At 37.5% G+C, this 23,958-nt stretch overlaps 1 protein-coding gene across 1 annotated transcript; it reads left to right on the top strand.

The window, feature by feature from the left end:
* LOC130458214 (2'-5'-oligoadenylate synthase 2-like) lies at positions 1 to 22,988 on the top strand. Its single transcript, XM_056821708.1, has 7 exons — positions 1 to 253; positions 4,497 to 4,737; positions 9,576 to 9,775; positions 13,646 to 13,881; positions 15,291 to 15,444; positions 16,650 to 16,823; positions 22,506 to 22,988. Exons 1-7 carry the CDS (start codon positions 50 to 52, stop codon positions 22,836 to 22,838), a joined length of 1,542 nt encoding a protein of 513 aa, XP_056677686.1. The 5' UTR covers positions 1 to 49; the 3' UTR covers positions 22,839 to 22,988.
* Positions 22,989 to 23,958: the final 970 nt, after the last annotated feature.

Here is a 23,958-nt window from a genome sequence, read left to right as displayed (position 1 = left end):
TAAAAGACTTCAGTTTCATTTTTTTTCTTCTCAGAGGACCTGTTTGACTATGGATAGCTTTAAGTGGGTAGCAGGAATACCGTTTAAATCCTCACAATTTCTTTTCCTTGAGTCTGCGGAAAATCCAGATCAATTCATTCAGAAAGATCTACTGCCTCAAGAAGAGCATCTGCAGCAAATTGATGAGAGTATTTACAGTGTCTGTGAGTTCTTGAAGAAAAGGCTTCCTAATGAAGTGAAGGCTGTGGTTCTGGTAAGTCCTAGGAAAGGGGGGAAGAGGAAAGAGGAAAAAAGAAAGGGAAAGAGGCAGGAAGTCAATCAAACCACAAGTATTTATTAAGCACCCACTACTATGGAAGAGGTGCTATTTTAAGTGCTGAAGTTATAAAGACCAAAAAAATACAATCCCATCCCTCCAGAGACTTACTTTCTATGAAGAGAAAACATGTACAAATAGAAATCTTTTTACAATGTATTCAAAATACAAATATATATGTATATAAATATATATATATATACAGACACATACAATATATACAAAAAATACAAAGTAATTTGGGGTGGGGATTTGGAAGAGTCTTCAGCAATCCTCATAGCTGGGGTGCCAGGAAAAGCTGTAGAAAGTGGAATTTAGTCTGAGTCTTGAAGGAAGACAGGGATTCTCAAGGATGCAAGTGAAGAGGGAGGGTGTTCTAGCATGAAGGACAACCTGGACAAAGGCACAGAGGTGGGGGATGAAATGTTCTCTTAGAGGAACAGCAAGAAAATAATTTTGTTGGACCATAAAATGCTGCAATGGGAATAATGTATAATCAACCTTAAAAGGGATGTTAGACAATATGGAAATATGCTTTGCATGATTATATATGTAAAATCCAGATCTAATCACCTGCCAGTGCCAGGAGGGGGAAGATAAGTTCAATCATATCACTTAGGAAAACTTGTGTGGTAATTTGTTATATATATAATTGGTAAAAAATAAAATAAAATAAAATAAAATAATGGAGGTTAGAACCCAGTTGTAAAGAGCTTAACATGCCTGAATTTGTACTTGATCCTAAAGGTAATAGGGAGCCACTGAAGTTCACTGAGCAGGAGGGTGCCATGATTAGCCCTGTGCATAAGAAAAGTTTCTGCAGGGACCTGTTCTGGCTCGTTGTCATTATAGTATGCTTTTAAATCAAGGCCAGTGCTCTCCCAAGTGTGTAAATCAATTGTATCTTCATCAGGGAACCACAGACTGAAAATCTCAATAAAATCTAAAAAGTTAGCTGAGCTTTGCTCACTTTCACGCCTCTTAAGAAGAGTGTGTTTTTATTATTCCAGTAAATAACTTTCTTTCTTTTGATTCACTGTGGCCCGTGATCCTTTTTAAGCTTCTCAAAAGTTCTTTGGTCTGGATTACTTTGTCAATTTTTCTCTACTAACAGAAGGCCATAGTCCTCTGATGGGGATGCCATGATCATCTGGGTCTGAGGGGGGTATACTCTTTTCTGGGGGCCTTTTTGGGGAAAATTGGGAACTTACATAGGCAGAGTCCTCTGGTCCAAAAGCTGTTTTGGGTTCAAGTTACAGAGATCTGTCCAGCGGTCTCTCTCTGCCCAGATGTGGCGTCATGGTCAAGTAAAGGAGATGAGACACACTGTGTATTCAACTCAGGTATGCAGGCATAACACACAGTGCTCTGCCATAGTGCTGTGGTTCATTTATTACATAGGTTTTTCAAGTACATACACAATCAATTCCCTATGTATATGACAGTCTACATATTGGTTGGATATTATCAAATCACCTAAATAACACTCTCGTGATGTTACTACAACAAATTCTTTAATCATTTACTATGTTTCTACAACACTCTGTGATAGATATGAATGTGCTTTTGGTCAGCTTTCACTATTAATCACAATTGCTTGGGAGATGAATAACAAAGCATCTTTGTATCTAGGTGTGAGGTTAAGAAGTGACTTAAAGCAGACCAGTTTTGGGGTTTTCCTCAATTTATAAGTCCTGTTTTACTTGTGTTACTCTGAAGTACCTAGCAATGCTGCCTGATTTCTGTTCATCAACAAATTCATTGGAGTGTGGTAACTGTAGGAAAAGAATTATTAAGGTGTTCAAACATTTGTCCAGTGTTTATTGTAAGACCTTGAAGTGTGTCTTGTGCTTGAGAAAGGAGGGGTTATGTGCAATAATCTTTGGGCTTTGATTCTGTAATTGCAATCTTTTGGGGGTACTAATCTAGGGGGATTAAAGTGGGATATATATTTATTGATCCTACAAGTATTTGCACTCATATTATTTCTCTTGTATTGGGGAGAGATTAGTAATCATAGCTAGTCCATTAGTGGGGAAAGTTGGGGAGAGAAGTCACAGAGTGGGATCAGTGGGGGCCTCATTCTCCAGAGGTCTGCTTTGTAGATCCCATTTCTCCAGACTGACCTTGTCAGCCAGGCAGGGTATGATGGCCTCCAGCATACACAGGTGCAATAAATCTTTCATGCTGGTCTTTTAAGTTGTTTGGGGCTCAAAAATTATTTCACTTCTTCCTTTTATGGGTTCTGCCATTCCAGAATTCATTTAAAGGCATTATATCAAAGTTGTTTGAGGGCAATCTGGTCAAGATCAGGCTATGTACCTACCTTCTCTGCCAGGTTGACAACCTCCCACTTTGGGTATTTTTTAAAATTCTGGCTCGATCTTTCCTTTGTTTCCTAGCAAAGTTATATCTGAACACTTCCTGCCTGGTCTTGGCTAGACTAAGGAGTAGATTTATTCCTCAACCTAATTCAGAACAGAGCTAGGAAATGGGATGGGGGCAAGGGGAGAGACAGAATCCACTGAGGTCCCTTTTCCTTGTATAGCCAACTGTACAAGACTTTGCCTGGATGTCTGATCATCCCTTTAAATTCAACAATTCCAAAAGAAAATTCATCATCTTCTCTAAACCAGAAATTCCTCCTCCAAACCTTCCAGTTGTTGTTGAAGTCTTCACCATCCTCCCAGTCACACAACTCTTTCTTCTTCCTTACTCTGCACAGCCAATCAGCTACCAAATCTGGTCAGTTACATCATCACATTGTCCCAGGTTCTTCTTGCCACTAGACTGGGCCCCCATTGCCTCATCCTGATTCCTGGAAATAACCTCCTAAGTGATCTTCCTGCTGCCAATCTCCCTTCTTTCCAACTCTTTGATTGTGTTCTTCATAAGATTACCAAAAAGACCCTCCCAGGACCTATATTGGATCGTATCAAAGCCCTCTTTAAAATCCTTCACTGGCTCTCACTTTTGCTCCAGGAAAAAACTGAAACTCTTCAGTCTAGCATTTAAGGAGCTCTGGTCTCCCCTTCTTTTTCCAGAATCATTCCTCATCACCCCCCTTCATACATTCTATGATCTGGCCAAACTGTTCCCTAGATTCTGCATGGCAGCTACTACTTCCATGAACTCAAGCCTGGGATGTATTCCCTCCTCATTACCAATTCTTAGAGCCTTTGTCTTCCTTGGGGCAGCTAGGTGGCTCAGTGGATAGAGCACCAGGCCTAGACTTGGGAAGATCTGAGTTCATATTTGGCATCAGACACTTCCTAGCTATGTGATCCTGGGCAAGTTGCTTCACCCTGTTTGCTTCAGTTTCTTCATCTGTAAAGTGACTTGGAGGAGGAAATGGCCAAACCACTCCAATATCTCTGTCAAGAAAACCCCAAATGAGGATATAACTTGGGGGTATAGACTCTAAGCAATCACCCTGGTGCAAATATCAATAATATGGAAATAGGTCTTGATCAATGACACATATAAAACCCAGTGGAATAGCTCATTGGCTATGGGGGGAGGGGGAAGGGAGGGAAAGAACATGAATCTTGTAACCATGGGAAAATATTCTAAATTAATCAATAAAATTAAATTAAAAAAGGAAAACCCCAAATGGGATCATGAAGAGTCTCCTATGACTGAAAACAACTGAACAACTTCCTTCAGGGCTCAGCTCAGGTCTAATTAAATTAGATGTTAACTGTCATCTCCCTCTTCAAATTACCTTATCTCAATTTGTCTCTGAGTAGCCATCTGCATGGTCCAGTGAGTAGACTATTGGGCATGGAGTAAAGAAGAACCAAGTCCAAATCCATCCTCAAACTCTTACCAGCTGTGTGACTTTGGGAAATGTACTTAGTCTCCATTAGATAAAATGAGAGAATAACAGCAGAGTTGTTGCATGAGAATCAAGTGAGATATTTGTAAAGCATCTGGTACATAATAGATTCTCTCTCCCCGACACACATGCTGAATAAAGCTTAAGCCCTTTGAGGGGCAGAAATTGTTTAACTGCTTAGACAGTGTTTTCTAGGACAAAGCAAATGTTGGAGAACCCAAGGTGAGCTAGTCCTTCCTGCCCAGAGTTTCCTCTCTCTGGCCATCTCATAAGTGAAGGACGGGCAGGTAGGGGCACTTCCAGAGCCAAAAGTCTCACCATAACTTGTGTCTTCTCTTGTAGGGTGGATCCTATGGTAGAGACTCTGTTCTCAAAGGTTGCTCTGATGGCACACTTGTCATCTTCCTCAACAAACAATTTGAAAATGGCATTGCCCAGAAGAGGCAAATTAGAGAGGTGCTGGAAATGTGGGAGCCATGGACAAAAAGGCAGGTAGAGATGATAGGGGGTAAGCTCCAGCTGGTGCTGACAACATCTGAGCTGCAAATTTCCTTTGAGGTACTTCCTGTCTTCAGCGCCTGGGGTAAGTATACCCTGACATGTCAGTAGACAATAGAAGACATCAACATTGAAGGAGTAAAGGTGGATCCTTGGTGGAGGATGCCCAAAAGGGTCGTGATGATAAGGGATCCTTTTCCCCATTTTACAAATGAGGAGACTGAAGTTGAGAGGCAGCATGCTTGTTCAAGATCACACAGGGACTTTTGTAGAGCTAGTATTCGATCCCATTTTATTTCATATTTAAAACACATATATTTATTATATTTGTATTTATTATTATAAATAAGCATATTAAGTTTAATTTTTATGTCATAGAAACATTTTAATTTTTTTACCAATTACATGTAATAACAAATTTCCACATAAGTTTTCTGAAGTTATATGATCCAAATTGTTTCCCCTCTTCCTTCCCTTCCCCCCTCCCAGAGCTGCCAAGCAATTTGATCTGGGTTATACATGTATTATCATGCAAAGCATATTTCCATATTGTTCATTTTTAAGGTGAATAATCACATAAAACCCAAACCCCAAAACATGAATCCAAATAAACAAGGGAAAAATCACATGCTTTCATTTTCATTCTGACTTCCACTGTTCTTTCTCTGGAGGTGAATGGCATTCTTTGTCATAAGTCCCTCAGAATTGTTCTGGATCCTTATATTGCTAATAGATTGAGTTCATATCATTATATTACATTATATTACATTATATTACATTACATTACATTACATTACATTATATTATATTATATTATATTATATTATATTATATTATATTATATTATATTATATTATATTATATTATATTATATATTGTATTATATTGTATTTTATTGTATCGTGTTATGTTATGTTATGTTATGTTATGTTATGTTATGTTATGTTATGTTATGTTATGTTATGTTATTAGGTTAGGTTAGGTTAGGTTAGGTTAGGTTATATTCTATTCTAGTGTTGTGTTGTGTCGTGTTGTGTCGTGTTGTGTCGTGTTGTGTCGTATTGTGTTATATTATATTATATTATATTATATTATATTATATTATATTATATTATATTATATTATATTATATTATATTATATTATATTATATTATATTATATTATATTATATTATATTATATTATATTATATTATATTATATTATATTATATTATATTATATTATATTATATTATATTATATTATATTATATTATATTAATTTATTATATTTGTTATGTTTATTATATTAATTATATTAATTAATTTATTTATTTATTATATTTGTTGTGTTTATTATATTATATTAATTATATTATGTTATGTTATGTTATGTTATGTTATGTTATGTTATGTTCTAGTGTTGTGTTTTGTTATATTATGTTATATTATGTTATATTATGTTATGTTATGTTATGTTATGTTATGTTATGTTATGTTATGTTATGTTATGTTATGTTATGTTATGTTATGTTATATTATATTGTTTATATTAATTATGTTATGTTATGTTCTAGTGTTGTGTTATATTATGTTATATTATGTTATATTATATTATGTTATATTATGTTATGTTATGTTATATTATATTATATTATGTTATGTTATGTTATGTTATATTATATTATATTATATTATATTATATTATATTATATTATATTATATTATATTATATTATATTATATTATATTATCTTGTCTTGTCTTGTCTTGTCTTGTCTTGTCTTGTCTTGTCTTGTCTTGTCTTGTCTTGTCTTGTCTTGTCTTGTCTTGTCTTGTCTTGTCTTGTCTTGTCTTGTATTGTATTGTATTGTATTGTATTGTAATATCTCTCCTAACTGCTCTGAACCTCAGCAAATGACTTTCTTTATACCAAGGACTTCCTTTCCAGCCCCCAAGGACTTTTAAATCTCCCTGTGATATTTGCCATTACTTGAAGGTTTGAACTTATAAGACTAGACAGATACTTGTTTAGGATCTATCAAAATATCCTTCAGAGAGCCTTGTTTCTTCCTGGCTTCTATATCTGCATTTTGGATAGGTATCACAAGGTAACAAGCAGTGCAGAGCTAGACCTCTGTGATGTCAAAATAGCTAGCTAGCCTTTCATAGATTGGGTTAGGAACACAGCCTGGAAAATAAAATAAAATTTAAAATAAATTAAAAAACAATAAATAAATAAAAATAAATTTTAAAAAATGTTAAAGAACTCAGCCTGGCATGCAAAACTATTAATTCTTGTTATTAAAAAGCAAACTGCCTAAATCAGAACACCCAACAGTTCACTAATTTTAATGCCTGATTATATAGTAATTATATTATAGTAATTAAATTACTTTATTGTTATAAATTAAATTAATCTTAAAAACTAAATTAAATTGTGATTGAATTAATTATATAGCAAAGGTACTTCAGGAATACCAGTTTGTACATAAGTCTCAGATGCTTAAAATGAATATTTCTTGTTCATTCTTTCATTCATTCAAGCAAGCATTTGATTGCCAGATAGCTGTTGGGTTTAAGGTTGTAGGTGAGGTCCTGAGAATACAAAACCCAAAATAAAAAGTTCTTCCCCTCAAGGAGATTACCTTTCTACTGTAAAAATTAAAATTAATACAATAACTTAAAATATTATATTTTATAAGATTTATTAATGATCACTAGAAGTAACAAAATGTAAAGGTAACAAAATAAAACCACGTGCCTATGGCTAATCTACTTGTCCAAACAGCCTGCTCCACCAATGTCCAGACACAAGAAGGAAAGAGGCCTAGCCACAGAAGACGACCCAATTTATCCCCTGTCTATGTCAACACAAAACAAGAGGAAGTCAGTGGGCTCCTGGGAAATATAGTTTAAAGGCACAAGATTTCCAATTACACACACTACCCAGATACAAACATGTACACAGATAAATATGAAGATAGTTTGGAGAAGGAAAAGCTCCCAGTGACAGGCAGCATTTGAGCAAGGCCTTTAGAGAAAATGAGAATTCTGCAAGGTTCAAATGAGAAGGGAGGCGTTTCAGGACTCAGGGAAAAGCAGTGAAAAAGCAAGGAAATGGGAGATGGCATACTGAATTTGAGGAACAAGTAACCCAAATTGTCTAGACTGTACACTGTATAAAAGTGAATAATGTGAAATAATTCTGGAAAAGCAGGTAGAAGCCATCAAGGTGGCACAATGGATAGAGCTCTGACCCTGCAATCAGGAAGGCCTAAGGTCAAATCTGACCATAGAAAGTTCCTTCTTGGGGGCAGCTGGATGGCTCAGTGGATTGAGAGTCACTCCTAGAAATGGGAGATCCTGGGTTCAAATATGGCCTCAGACACTTCCCAGCTGTGTGACCCTGGACAAGTCACTTAACCCCTATTGCCTAGCCCTTACCACTCTTCTGCCTTGGAACCAATACTTAGTATTGATTCTAAGACTGAAGGTGAGAGTTTTTATTTAAAACGAATAAATAAAAAGAAAATTCCTTCTTGCACGATGCTGAGCAAATCATTTAACCTTTGTCTGTCTCAGCTTCTTCATCTGTAAAATGAAGATAATCATAGCACCTTCCTCCTGTGGAAAGGAAACTGAGACTGAGGAACCATTTTAGAATGTTGACAGGAGGGAGAGCAGAAAGGGATTGTGGGATTGAGAGCTTGGAAAAGGGTCTTTTGCCCTGTGAACTCATGAAAGATAGGAGCTAAGGACCTGAGCTCGGGACCCCAAACCCGTGGTACCATAGCCTTGCCTCCATTTCCCCTTGCCCTGGAAGACAAAAGATCCCTGACATCTTTGGATCAGTGATTAAAGAAGCAAAAGAACAACAACTGCTGCTGAGGGGTGCTGAACCCTTGAACCTCACAGGGGTCACCCCAAAGACCTGTCCCATCCCATTGCCTTCCCAAGGAGGACACTAGTGACCTATTTAGAGTAGGATACTGAAGTGATTGGAGAGGAAGGAGGAAAAGAAGCACTGAATCTGAGCCATTTGGCTCGACTGAAGAAGGAAGTGTCAACCTGATTGCTTAGTCCTGTAGGGTTTCCTGTTCCCACTGACCTACTCCCTCCCTTGTTTCTTGAATTATTAAACCACCCTTATTCTGAAAAAAACAAAACAAGTCATATCTAAATTGTTTCAGAAGTTAAGAAAGAGAATTAGAAGGAGGAAAAGAGGGTGTTGGGGTAGGTTGGCTATTTAGCCTTGACTAAGCAAAACTTTTCTTATTGGGACACAGTGCCTGTTTGCCCTTGCCATAACTTCTGCTCAGGGGTACCCCTCTTGTGTGTTTAGAGTGTGAGGGAGAGGAAGAGTTTCACAGGTATTCTCTCAGCTCCAGTGGATTCTCTCTCCCTTCCACACCAACCCTCCAATCCCTTCACCTCCTCTATCCCTGCTCCTCCCCATCTATCTCCCTTAATAATCTTAGCACTCCCAAGGTTAGAGTGAGATTAAAATCAGAGATTTGTAAGGCTCTTTGCACACCTTAAAGTTTTCTATAAATGCTTTGTTCGGTTATTTTTCAGGGATGTCCAACTCTTCTTGACCCTATTTGGGGTTTTCTTGGCAACGGCCCTGGAGTGGTTGGCCATTTCTTTTTCCAGCTCATTTGGCAGATAAGGAAACTGAGGCAAATGGAGTCAAGAGAATTGCTCAGGCTCACATAAATCAGAAACATGAGTCTTCCTGATTCCAGGCCTAACACTCCATCTATTGTGCCCCTGGCTGCTATTATTATTATTATTATTATTATTATTATTATTATTATTGTGACCTTTAAGAAGAAATTGTATTTTATCTAGGAGATAATAGGGGCCCAGTGAAGCATCTGTTCTTCTAGAGGTTTGTTTTGATGGAGTAGCCTGAATTTTCCATATGTATCTTTCCTATCCAGTTAAGCCAAGTGCCTGGCATTCCCGTACATTGGCATCAAACTATAAACCAAGCCCTGAAGTTTACCGGAATCTGATAAAGTCAGAAAACTCTGCTTGTGAATCATCAGTCTTCTTTACAGAACTACAAGGGAGTTTTTTCAAAACTCGCCCCCGAAAACTGAAGAACCTAATACTCTTGGTGAAGTGTTGGTATCAGCAGGTACTGCCTCTCCTGGACACTCATGGGCTTTCTGGTTGTTTTGTTTTGTTTAAATTGTTGCCTTCTCTCTTAGAATAAATACTAAATGTTGGCTCCAAGGCAGAAGAGTGGTAAGGGCTAGGCAATGAGGATGAAGTGACTTATCCAGGGTCACACAGCTAAGACGGGTTAAAGGCCAAATTTGAACCCAGGACCTCCCCTCTCTAGTCCTGGCTCTATCCACTGAACTTTCTAGCTGCTCCTTGACATCAATGGTTTTTTAAAACTCCAGTGAATCTGCTTTTAATTCCTTCTAACCAGAGCTGAGAATAGTTGGATCATGACATTCATTTCTTGAAATAAAAATCTGGCAGTGAGACACCAGGCATCCACAAGGCCTATCAAAATGCCCAATGAAATAATAAGATTTACTTTGATCTTATTGTGTTGAATAGAGTTCAACATGGACCAACAATATGACATGGCAACCAATGAACAGAATTGAGCGCATGAGCAGAAACTTATTGTCTGTGAGTAAGGAGGTGATACCCAGCTGCACTCACCATGATTAGACCTCATGTGGAGGGCTCTGTTTGGATCTGGGCCATGGAGAAGCCATTCTTTGAATCTCTGGGCCTTAGCCCAGTAGTCAAGCTTAATAAATGATTTTGTTGGTTTGGCTAGAAAGCATCTTTCAAATTCATACCAGAAGAGGAGAGGCAGTAGTGAATGGGAATGATTGCTTTTTTTAGGTATTTGAAGACCTGTAATTTAGAAAAGTTTACTGGTTCTGCCAGCCTGCAGAGGCCTGTGCTGAGAGCCATGGGTGGAAGTTGGAGAAAGGCTAATTAGAACTAAAGGAAGGGAAAAAACTCCTCATAATTAGATGCATCTAGAATACTAATGGATTCTTCCACATTAAAAGTCTTTAAGCAATTCAAATCTATTCAGTTCAATTTAACTAATAATCCTAAAGCAAACATTTCTATAGCTATAGTTCACACGTCTTTATATATATGTACATATACATATATATCTTTACATATGTCTATATATCTCTTTACATGTGTCTATATCTTTACACATGTATATGTGTTTATGTGTATATATATTTACAGAGGTCTATATATCTTTACATAGATATATACACATATATATTTACATAGGCCTACCCATCTTTACACATGTCTATATATCTTTACATAGGTATATCTTTACACAGATATATATATATATATATATATATATATATATCTTTATACATGTCTATATATCATTACACAGGTCTGTATCTATACTTACACATGTCTATATATCTTTACATAGCTCTGTATATATCTTTACACATGTCTAAATATCTTTACACAGGTATATCTTTACACAGGTCTATATATCTTTATAGATGTCTATATATCTTTACACATGTCTATATATCTTTATACATGTCTATATATCTTTACACATATCTATATATCTTTACACATGTCTATATATCTTTACACATGTCTATATATCTTTATACATGTCTATATATCTTTACACATATCTATATATCTTTACACATGTCTATATATCCTTACATAGGTCTCTATATATGTATATATATCTTTACACAGATCTGTATATATCTTTACACATGTCTAAATATATTTACACAGGTATATCTTTACACAGGTCTATATAGCTTTATACATGTCTGCATATATCTTTATACATGTCTGTATATATCTTTACACATGTCTATATATCTTTACACATGTCTATATATCTTTATACATGTCTATATATCTTTACACATGTCTATATATCTTTACACATGTCTATATATCTTTATACATGTCTATATATCTTTACACATATCTATATATCTTTACACATGTCTATATATCCTTACATAGGTCTCTATATATGTATATATATCTTTACACAGATCTGTATATATCTTTACACATGTCTAAATATCATTACACAGGTATATCTTTACACAGATCTATATAGCTTTATACATGTCTGTATATATCTTTATACATGTCTGTATATATCTTTACACATGTCTATATATCTTTACACATGTCTATATATCTTTACACAGATCTGTATTTATCTTTACACATGTCTATATATCTTTACACATGTCTATATATCATTACATAGGTCTGTATATATCTTTACACATGTCTATATATCTTTACACATGTCTATATATCTTTACACAGATCTGTATTTATCTTTACACATGTCTATATATCTTTACACATGTCTATATATCATTACATAGGTCTGTATATATCTTTACACATGTCTATATATCTTTATACATGTCTATATATCTTTATACATGTCTGTATATATCTTTACACATGTCTATATATCTTTACACATGTCTATATATCTTTACACATGTCTATATATCTTTACACATGTCTATATATCTTTACACAGATCTGTATTTATCTTTACACATGTCTATATATCTTTACACATGTCTATATATCATTACATAGGTCTGTATATATCTTTACACATGTCTATATATCTTTATACATGTCTATATATCTTTACACATGTCTATATATCTTTATACATGTCTATATATCTTTACACATGTCTATATAGCTTTACACATGTCTATATATCTTTACACAGATCTGTATTTATCTTTACACATGTCTATATATATCGTTACACATGTCTAAATATCTTTACACAGGTTTATCTTTACACAGGTCTATATATCTTTATACATGTTTGTATATATTTTTACACATGTCTATATATCTTTACACATGTCTATATATCCTTACATAGGTCTCTATATATGTATATATATATACATATATATATACATATATATATCTTTACACAGATCTGTCTTTACATGTCTATATACTTTACATGTCTTTATACATGTCTATATATCTTTACATAAGACTATATAGATCTTTACATAGATCTGTATATATCTTTACACATGTCTACATATCTTCACACATGTCTATATATCTTTACATAGGTCTACATATATCTTTACACATGTCCTCACAACAATCCTAAGAGGGAGGTACATTTATTAGCCTTATTTTACAAATGAAGAAACTGAGGCCAAGAGGGGTTAAGTTCATCATCCAGAATCACACAGCTAAGATATACCTGAGAACAGGTCTGAACTCAGGTTTTTCTGACTTCAGGCCACCATCCGCTGCATTGCCCCCACCAACTTGCATCTTATGAAGTTCTGTCTACGTGCTAGGCTCACAGCTAGGCACTGGACATACGAGGACACAAATGATAGCAATTCCATCCCTTCCACTAGGGAGAGAGTAAATTTATGGAGCAAATACAAAGTAATTTCAAGGAGGAGAGAGAGTGAGCACCTGGGGGCATCAAGAGAGCTCACTGACTCTCTTTGTCAGGGAGAATGTACAGAGGATTCTGGTGGAGGTGTGGTCTTTGATGCCACCATATTGCTCATGCTCCAGCTTTTGCTTACATAAAAGCCCCATGTACAAAACCAATCTTGTCATTTCCATTTGGTACCAGAGCTCAGAGAAATGAACCTAGAAAAGGTTAGGAGTTATTGTTCTAAGTCAAGGGCCTTGCTTGTCCTTGGAGGAAATGGAACCCTCAGCGTCTGCCAGCCCCAAGGTGAAGTTGGTGGCAAAGCCAGATCCAGATGCCTGGGCTCTCCACTGCTCTGAAAGGGTTGTCTCTCCTTCCCCTTCGGGAGAGAAAGACTCTCTCCTAGAGAGCCTTGAGGAGCACCTCCAGACTCCGAAAGGTCTCATCCCCACTGCACAGCACTGGGTGCCCTGTGGTCTTCCATAAGGATTTGGGGGGTGGGGAATGCCTCTCTGTCTCCTGGCTGATTATCTCCACCTTCCCCTTTTGCAGTACCAAAAGAGACTGTGGAAAGATTCCTTTCCCCTGCAATATGCCCTGGAGCTGCTCACAGTCTATGCCTGGGAGCAGGGGAGTGACCAGGAGGAATTCAACACAGCTGAAGGCATCCTAACAGTCCTGGAGCTGATTTCACAATATGACATGCTCTGTATCTACTGGACAGTCAACTACAACTTTGAGGATGAGACCATCAGGAACTACTTACAGAATCAGCTCCGAAAAGCCAGGTGCCAACGTTCTCACCATCCTTCTTCTGTTGGCTTGTGGGAAAAGATGGAAAAAAATGTTTCCTAATTCATTGGGTATTTTTCATGACTCCATCTAGGATCAATAGGCTCTTATTATTACAGCAACAAATCAAAATCAGACCCTAAGAATTTCAGAATGAGAAGCAGCCCTAGAAAATGTGTTATATGGCACTTTGAGACCTACAGAGGGTATTGTATCCATTATCTTAATTAAGACCCAAAAAGCAGTCGTGATTTGAGGGTGATACCTAGATCGCAAAGGCCAGAAAGGGCTGCATTAAGTCATAACTACAATGCTGAATTTGCTGTCAGGAGAGACCTAGATTGCAACCTCTTTCAACCTATTTCTACATCTGCAAAATGTAGTTAATACACAGGATTGTTGTAAGGCTCCAAAAACACTATATACAAGTAAGATGTATATGACCATTATGGCATTTTATAGATAAGGAAACGAGGACTCAGAAAGAGTGACTTGCCTAAGGTCACCCTGCTGATGAGAGTCAGAGGCAGGATTAGAACCTCACCAAACTGCAATTAGAACACTCATTTTTATTCCACTCTGAAGTCTCTAAGAAATCAGTTAGTGTATGCTCCTCATTTTAAGGTGCTGAACTGGGAGGAAAAATGACATATCTAAGGTCAGATTGCCTGATAATTGCTCCCTTTGGACTGTAGGGAATGAGGAGAATAGTAGTGGAAAGTGAGAGAGAGAGAGAGAGAGAGAGAGAGAGAGAGAGAGAGAGAGAGAGAGAGAGAGAGAGAGAGAAGGAGAGAGAGACAGAGAGAGAGAGAGAGAGAGAGACAGAGACAGAGACAGAGACAGAGAGACAGAGACAGAGAATGAGAGAGGGAGAGAGAGACAGAGAGAGAGAGAGACAGAGAGAGAGAGAGAGAGAGAGAGAGAGAGAGAGAGAGAGAGAGAGAGAGAGAGAGAGAGAGAGAATATTTCATTTACACAAAGGATCATGGACTGGTAGGATGGGAAGAATTTCAGAAGCCATCTAATCCAATCTGCTAAATTTGTGGATGAAGAAACCTAGGCACAAGCAGTTTAAATAATTTGTCCAAGTTTTTATAGTGTGAGAGATGGAATTTGAACCTAGGTCTTCTGACTCCAGAGATGGCACTCTTTCCACTCACCACCTACCTATATTTTATCCTAATAACTATTTCTTCATCTAGGAAAACTGAAGTCCAGAGAGGGCGTGTTGTTTAATGTCACAGAGATAATCAATCAGAATCAGCGACAGGGTTCACTAGACCTAGGTCTTCTGCGTCCCAATTGAGGACACTTCCTCTGCCCTACCCCAATCCTAGCAGGCTTCTAAGGCTCATACTTTCCCCCAAGAAAGCTTGTCCTTGATTCCTTCAATTGGATTTTTTAGGCCAATAATCCTCGATCCAGCAGACCCAACTCATAATGTCAGTGGAAGCGACCCCGAGCCCTGGGAACAGCTGGCCAAAGAAGCGAAACACTGGTTGCTTTTCTCCTCTAGTAGGAAGGATACTATGTCATCTTTGCTGCCCTGGGATGTACTGGTGAGAGAGCGAGCATCCCCAAAAGGTCTTAATATTTGTTCCCAGCAATAAATGGATCCCCCTCCATGACAGATTTCTGACTTCCATCCCAAGACCTAGTCACAAACCCCTCTTTTAATCACATCCTCCCCACTGATCCCCTTTCTTCTGTCTCAGACTTCCTCTGCTGTCCCTAACTTTAACCTTCCCAACTTCCTCAAAAGATTGAACTGTAACATCTTTGACCAATCCAAGCAGGCTTCTGTCTCAGAAATCAAATTCCTTTTCTCCCACAAACTGATCGTTCTTTCCAGTTTATGACCATGCCAATCCACATCCTTGCCGTTCTGCTTCAAAATTTGGCTCGAATGGTTAATACTACCCCATCCCCAGAAGAAAAGAAAATCTCACAGTCTTTATTTTCTTTATATTTTCTATTTATTTATATACCTCAAGTTTTTCCCTCAGCAGAAGGTAAAGGCTGGCTTTGTGGTTCTGAAGGCAAAAGATATTTTTTAAAGTTGTCTTTTATAAGTATGCCAGTACAGTCCCTTCTCTCCACAAATAGATGTAAAGTGGAACCTTGTTTTACATGAGCTCAACACACTTGAATTCAGGTTGGCTATTTCTATTGGCAATTTTTTTAAAAGGTGGAAAAATTGATGAAATAAAAAAATTTTAATGACATACTAAATCCATAGGTTGGAGAAATAATTCCTTATATCTCATATAGTCGATACCCAGCACATTATCTAGCACACAGTGGGTATTTATCTAGCAACGGGCATTTATTAAGTACCTATCATGTGCCAGGAACTGTCCTAGGTACCAAAAATACAAATACAAAAGCCCCGCAAGGAATTTATATTCTGGAGATAGGAGATAATTCATTAAATCAAGATTTTCTTAAAATGAAGGCCTTTTCTAGCAAGGTTTCCCTGTCTAGTCAGCCTAACCTCTGACCCCCTAAACACTTATAAAACCTTCTACAGTCCTTCAGTTTTTTCCTTTCTAGGATAACTTGACACCTACAGGGGAGGAGGAATGGGCCATCACATTCCATTGAATTTTTGGCTTCCATTTTTGGGTCTGAATGCATTCATTCGTGATGTTTCCTCCATCAAACTATAAGCTCCCCAGGGATAGAAGCTTTCTGTGGAAAGTCCATTTTATTGAGGGCAGAGAGATTCTTGGTCAGCCCATGTGCTTCATCTGTCTCTCCCCAGCCTGCATCTCTTTATGTAACTCGAGGTCACTGGCTTGATACGTTCATCAAGGATTTTCTCCAACCTGATAAAACATTCCTGGATCAGACTAGAGCAGCTGTGGACATCATCTGTACATTCCTGAAAGAAGAATGCTTCCGAAATTCACTTACAAAGGTTGAAAAAGTTGTGAAGGTGAGCCTTGTTCTCCTGGTCCCACTCTTTAGGGATAGTTCATTCTGGACCTCTTCCTCTTCCAATCCTTCCATGTTCCCAGAGAGATGCGGCTCCCCCAGACAACACCACAGTACTGTCCCTTCTCTCCACAAGTAGATGTAAAGTGGAACCTTGTTTTACATGAACTCAACACACTTGAATTCAGGTTGGCTATTTCTATTGGCAACTTTTTTTAAAAGGCAGAAAAATTCATGAAATAAAAATTTGTTAATCACACACTAAATCCATACCATTTTCCCAAGCAGCATAAAGTCTCATAACATACCCCAATCACACTCATTCTTGCTCTGAGAATCATTAGTGAGTCTTTACATTGTTTTGTAACAAACCAAATATGCTCCCATATCAGACTCTCCAGAGTTCTCACTTGTAATAAGTCATGTTCTCTGTGTTTCATTAATACTATTTAGGTGTTAGTAACAGGTAGGTGTCTCCGTGGATAGAGATTCAAAGTTCTGGGTCTTGGGGGGAAATGGGAGGTCCTGTGTTCAAATCTGGTCTCAGACACTTTCTAAATGTGTGACCCACTACCTAGCCCTTACCATTCTTCTACCCTGGAACCAATGCGTAGTATTGATTCTAAGGTGGAAAGTAAGGGTTAGAAAAAAATAATGGCCTGAAAGTACAAGAATAGTAATGCTGGTAGCTTATAAAGTGCCTAGGTATTTTCTTATAGGAAATGTTTATTAAATAATTTGATTCACTATTTTATGCAATTTTCAACTTACACAAAGGATCTTGGAATGTATTGGTCACATAAAATAATATCCTACTGTACCTCCACTTATATCCTTTGACACAGGTTCTGGGGGGAGAATCAGAATATATTTTTGACCACACTACCAATTCTAGGCTCTTCCTTAAAAGCAATCTCTCTTTTGAAGCTCTTATTATGTAAAATTTCCCACCCAATCCAGATCATGTTTGCTATTGTGTCCTGGCACCTAAATCATTCTTATTCCTTTCCCAAGAAGTTTAGCACCTAACTCACCTTCTTCCTCTTCTCCCCAACTTCTGCATTAATACTAGAGGACTTTAAAATCCACTTCAATTCCTTCAAGCTTTTTAAACCCTCAATTCCATGACCTACTCCTTTTCCCTAACTCAGCCACTCATAGGAACCAACCCTGGCTCTTACTGTAATCTACTTCCTTAAATGAAAAACTCTAGCATTTCTCCATCTAATCATAACCTCCTGTCATACAATCTTTCCCCATGTGTCGCCCTTTCTCAGCCTATTCCTTGCTCTCATCATGGGCTGGAAACTTTCTATCCCTCAATACTTTCTTAGATTATTACTCCTGCTCTTACCCAACTTTCAAACCTCAACCCTAGAGGTAGCTGATTCAGCTTCACACTGTCCTTTACTCTGAAATCTCTCTTCCTTTTGAACTATTACCCACTTATTCCTTGCCAAATCTCAGCCCTGGATGATTCCCATCATCTGCCTCCTCCATTCCTACTTATGATACCAAATGGAGCTAGAGAAGTCCTGAAATTCCATTAACTGGATACATTATAAATTCATGTTATCCAACTTTAAATGGGGCTCTCACTGCAACAAGGCAATCTTTTATTATTCCCTAATTGATTTGCTATCCTATTGCCCAAAGAAGCTCTTTCAAATCTTCTTTTTCCTCCCAGTTGTCCCACCATTCTTTCCCCAACTCTCAAAGCATAACATAACCTCTGACTTTGCTGAAAAAAAAATTAGGACCTTTCATGTAAACTTCTTTTTCCATTTATTTCATCTTAAAATTCCCCAACATCATCTCCAACTCTTGCTTCTTTCTCCCTATCCTCTAACAAAGTGGTAGCCCTTCTCTTTGTAAAGGCCAATCATTCTTCACTTGCCTTTGATCCCATCCTTTCCCATTTTCTCCAGCATCCTATTCCCCTATATTATCTATATCTATATATCTATATCTCCTTCTCTCTCTCTCTCTCTCTCTCTCTCTCTCTCTCTCTCTCTCTCTCTCTCTCTCTCTCTCTCTCTCTCTCTCTCTCCCTCTTTCTCTCTCTCATCAAGTGGTGGTTCCTCCCTACTGCCTTCAAACATATACATAGCTTCCCCATTCTTAAAAAATCTTCACTAGACCCTTCCATCCTCTCAAACTATCATTCTATATCTATCCTCCCTTTCTCAGCTAAACTTCCTGAAAAAGTTCTTGAACTCACTGCCTCTACTTCCTCTAATCTCCTTCATTCCTCAGCTCTTTTTGATTTGACTTCTGATCTCATTACTTAATTAAAACTACTCTCACCAAAATTACCAGTGACTTCTCAATTGACAAATATGGTAATCTTTTCTCAGTACTTATCTTGCTTTAGTATTTGCTGCATATGAATGTTGACCCCTTCTCCTGGACACTCTTTTCTCTATACTTTTCATGACATAACTCTATTGACTCTTCTCTAATATATTTCTTCTCAGTCTTTTTGCTGGCTCATCATCCATATCATGGCTCCTAACCATGGCTGTTCCAAAGTTTGATCTAGGATATTCTTCTCTCTCCCAGTGATCTCATCAGTTCCTATGTATAATTATCACTACTATGTAGATGATTCACAGATCTAATTATCCAACTCAGTTTCTCCCCTAAACTCTACTCCAGTGACCAATTTGCTCTTGGGGCATTTCCATCTGGATGGCCTAGAAACATGTTGAACTCAACACATAAGAAAAATAACTCATTACATTATCTCTCCAGCTCACTCTTCTTCTAAACTCTTCTACTTCTGTTGAAATAGTCCATCCACTATCCTTCCTTTATTCCTGGTTTATAACCTCAGCATTATCCTATACTGCTTCCTGTCATTCACTTCACATATTCCACCAGTTGCCAAGTCTTGTCATTTCTATGTGTGTGACATCTCCCACATCCAATTCCTTTTCTCCATTCACACAGCCATGACTCTAAGGCCTTTATCACCTCTCACTTAGATTACTGACTGCAGTGACCTTCTTGTTGTTCTCCTTGTCTCTAGTTTCTCCCTTCTCGAGGCAATCTTATACAGAGCTTTCAAGCAGCTATGGATCTTAAGCAAAGATTTGGCCATCACTTCCTTACTTGGCAAACTCCATCAGTTCTCTATTGCCCCTAAAGTAAAATATAAATTTCTGTATAGCTTTTAAAGCTTTTTTTGCAACCTGATTAGTCCTATGCTGTCTTTCCAGGTTCATTATATGTTATATTCACTCCTCTATTCTGCAATGCAACCAACAGGTCTTCGCTCTGTGTTTCACATTTGACACTCTTTCCCAGTACTGTGTCTTTGCATTGGCCATCCCTCATACCTTTGATGCTCTCCCTTCTTAAATCCATCACAAAGAATTACTTTCTTCCTTTGGGACCCAGTATAAGCTCTATTGTCTTCCTAGAGCCTTTCCTGACACTTCCCTATCTACTATGTCTTCCCTTCCTAGACTCTTCTGCATTTAACTCTACTGAATTTATTTGTATCTATTATCTTTATATTATATGTTAAGTATACCCATGTGCATATATATGTGTCTACATGTGTGTATATACATATAAATTCTTGTCTCTTCTGTTACAAAGTAAGCTTCTCAAAAGAAAAGATTCATTTTTTTTTGTATTTGTATTCACAGAGACTATTACGATGACTGGCCCATAGTAGGAGCTTATTAAATGCTTACTGATGAATTCAGATGATCTGGGGGACTAGCCAAAGCTAAGCAGTTATATACTTTTTTTTACAAAAGTAGTACTATCTTAGTAATGTAGTACTGGAAAACTGTCATATGTTTTGCTTTTCCTTCAGAAGAAAGGCCAGGTGTATAGGAAAAGGGAAACTGGTTAACTCAGGAAACTAAGGTAAATGAAACTCACAGAGTGGGGTCTCTGGGGCCCAATGATAGGCTAGATCTTCCTGGTGGTCTGTGGGGTGAGTCCCTGTGGAATTAAAGTTTATGGAAATATTTGATAACCCAAAGGGATCAGTAACACTTTGGGGTCATTTTCTATCTCAGTTGGTTCATGCCCTGACCTGGTAAACCTGGAAAATCCAAGCATGGTATCCTCAGGCATCAATCTCCTGAGGGAATGCTGAAAGAACTCCAGAGTCTCTTGAGAGGACACAATTAGAGGAAATTTTTATTAAAGGGAAGACAATTTTTTAAAAAATCATGGAATTAGCAATCATTATTCCCAATTGTGTATATAAATTCCCCTAGTTTATTACAATCCCAGGTTGGTTGTCCTTGAAAAGGTCCAAAATGATATCACTGGTGATGTCTTTTGACTTGGCATAAATTGGATTTAAATGAGGCAGAGTTGCACAAACTCATCAGCCACTGTCCCTGAAGTCCAGTGAACAAGAGAAAAGTCACAAAAGTCAAAATGATTGATGTTGACTCAAAATGCAGTGGATGACCTTGGTTTCTTCTGTGTCTAATCAAGCTCTAAGCACTCCATCGCACCCTCTTCTATTGCTTTCGTGGCCATTGGAATAAGTTGTTCTCATCCATCCCTTCCACCTGGAGGGAGTCTTCACATGCCCAGGGTAGACACTCCCCAAACTCACTGATGGGATTGAGACTTATGCTACTGTGCGTGCTAATACTTCAATTTAAATTAAATTATATATATAGAGGTTGGATCTGTGATTTCATTGGTACTGGGAACTCACAGGTAAAGAAACTTCCATGATTAAAGTAACTTAGAGCCTTCAAGAGCTGCCTCTTTCAAACACAGAAGAAATGTGGCTTGATCACATGGGCCATTGGGGATATGACTGGGGATGTAGATTCTAAGTGATCACCCTGGTGCAATTATCAATAATATGGAAATAGGTCTTGATCAATGACACATATAAAAGCCAGTGGAATTGTACATCAGATACAGGAGGGGTGGGGGAGGGAAAGAACATGAGTCTTGTAACCATGGGGGAAAAAATCTAAATCATCTAATTAAATAAAATTTTCAAAAAAAAAAAAAGAGAGTTGCCTCTTTCGGTCTCAGGACACTGAGAGGTAAAGAGACTTGTCTATCCAGAGTCACTGGATGGACCAACCATTCTGAAAAATAATGTGGAACTATGACCCCAAAGTGATTCAATTTAATTACCCTTTGCCCCACTTGTGTTACTACAAGACCTATATTCCAAACAAGATAAAAGAATCTTCTGAGCAAAAACAGTGGCAAAGAACTATGGGGGTGTTTCTCAAATAGGAAATAGCTAAATTAGATTATGGTTTGAATCGTGGCGCACTACTGTGCTATAAGAAATGACAAAGGAAGAAGTTTCAGATGAAATGGGGAAGATTTTTATGAACTGATGCATAGTGAAGTGAGCAGAAAGAGAACAATTTACATAAAAACAATACTTTAAAGACAAACAAACAACTTTGAAGGCAGAAGGAAGCATATGGTTTATCACTTGTTTATTTGGGTATATGTTTTGGAATTTTGGTTCTACAAGATTATTTGCTTATAAAAATAAATAATATGGAAATATATTTTGTGTGATAATACATGTATAACCCAGACTGAATTGCCTGTGAGTGTCCAGAGGGGGAGGGAAGAAGAAAGGCAGGCAGACAATTTCAGAAAATTCATTTGGAAATTTATTAAAATTAAAAAATTTTTAAACTCTTCCTCTTTTCTTTCCCATTAGGGAGGATCCTCTGCCAAAGGTACAGCCCTGAAAAGAGGCTCTGATGCAGACTTGGTTGTCTTCCTCAGCTGCTTCAAAAACTACAGTGATCAAAATGCCAACAGGGCCACCATCATAAAGGAGATCCAGAAGCAGCTGGAAGTCTGTAAGCAGAAGAAGCAGTTTGAAGTCGAGTTTGAGATCTCAAAGTGGGAGAACCCACGGGTGCTCAGCTTCACCCTGAAATCCAAAAGGCTCAACGAGAGCCAAGAATTTGATTTGCTGCCGGCTTTCAATGTCCTGGGTAAGGCCTTCCTTGGTCTTGATTTTAGGGGAGAAGGAAAAGATCCCTAGGACAATAGAGAGAATAGATGGGGAGGGAGCTACAAGGTTTACTTAACCCAACAGCAAGCTTCAGGAGCAGCAGGTGATTCTCTCCACAAAAAGGCACTATGAGCTCTTCCAGAGTAGGGGACCCCTTTTCAGAGTGAGGTACCAGGAGGATAAAACCATATTGACTACCCATTGGCCTCAGATATTGATGACTGATTGCCTCAGGTACTAGAAACAGATGGGTAACAGTTCAAGGAAAACACTTCTCTGTATCCTCAGCTTTCTCAGCTGTAAAAATGGGGATGATAACAGCCCCTATCTCTCAGAGCTATTGTAAAGATCAAATGAAATATTTGAAAAGTACTTAGCACAGTGCCTTGCCATATTTAATAACACTTCATTTCTTCTTTTTCCTTTCTAACTTCTTCCCTCCCTACCTCCCTTTTTTCCTTCTTTCCTTCTTCTCATACTGGACTAGATAATCTTGGAGATCACTTCCAACATTGACAAACTAAGAAGCTAAAGTCAGTTTTCAATCCTGTGCTGCCCCTGCTTCTATTTCTGCAAAGACAGCTAGAAAAAGGAAACGAGAACACTAAGAATTGAAGTTTGAGGACTGTCACCACACAACTGAATTATTTTAGGGGTGAATTTGACATGTATAAAAGTATGGAACAGCAGGCACAGGGCTTCCTCAAGTAGCATCTAGAAAGCTTCAGAACCCAGAAATATATATTTTTATTTATTTCATTAAATATTTCACAATTATATTTTTAATGTTTTAAACATTTTTTAAAAATATTGAGTTCTCATCAAATTTATAAGACTACAAGTCATTCCCCAATTAATAAAGAGACAAAAGATATGAAGAGGCAGGTTTCTGATGAAGAAATCAAAGTTATCTGTACCCATATAAGAGTGCTCTAAATCACTCTTGAACATAGAAATATGAATTAAAACAACTGAAGTACCACCTCAAATCTACTGCATTGGCTACTATGACAGAAAAGGAAAATAAAAATATTGGGGGGATATGGAAAAATTAGGGCATTAATGTACTTTTGGTAGAGTTATAAACTGATCTAAACATTCTGGAGATCAGTTTAGAACTATGTCCAAAGGGCTATAGAACCGTGCATAC

This window comes from Monodelphis domestica, chromosome 3 (assembly GCF_027887165.1).
Source record: "Monodelphis domestica isolate mMonDom1 chromosome 3, mMonDom1.pri, whole genome shotgun sequence".
In the NCBI taxonomy this organism is placed as follows: Eukaryota; Metazoa; Chordata; class Mammalia; order Didelphimorphia; family Didelphidae; genus Monodelphis; species Monodelphis domestica.
The sequence above is the reverse complement of the archived record's forward strand: the minus strand, read 5'-3'. Positions and strand labels throughout refer to the sequence as shown.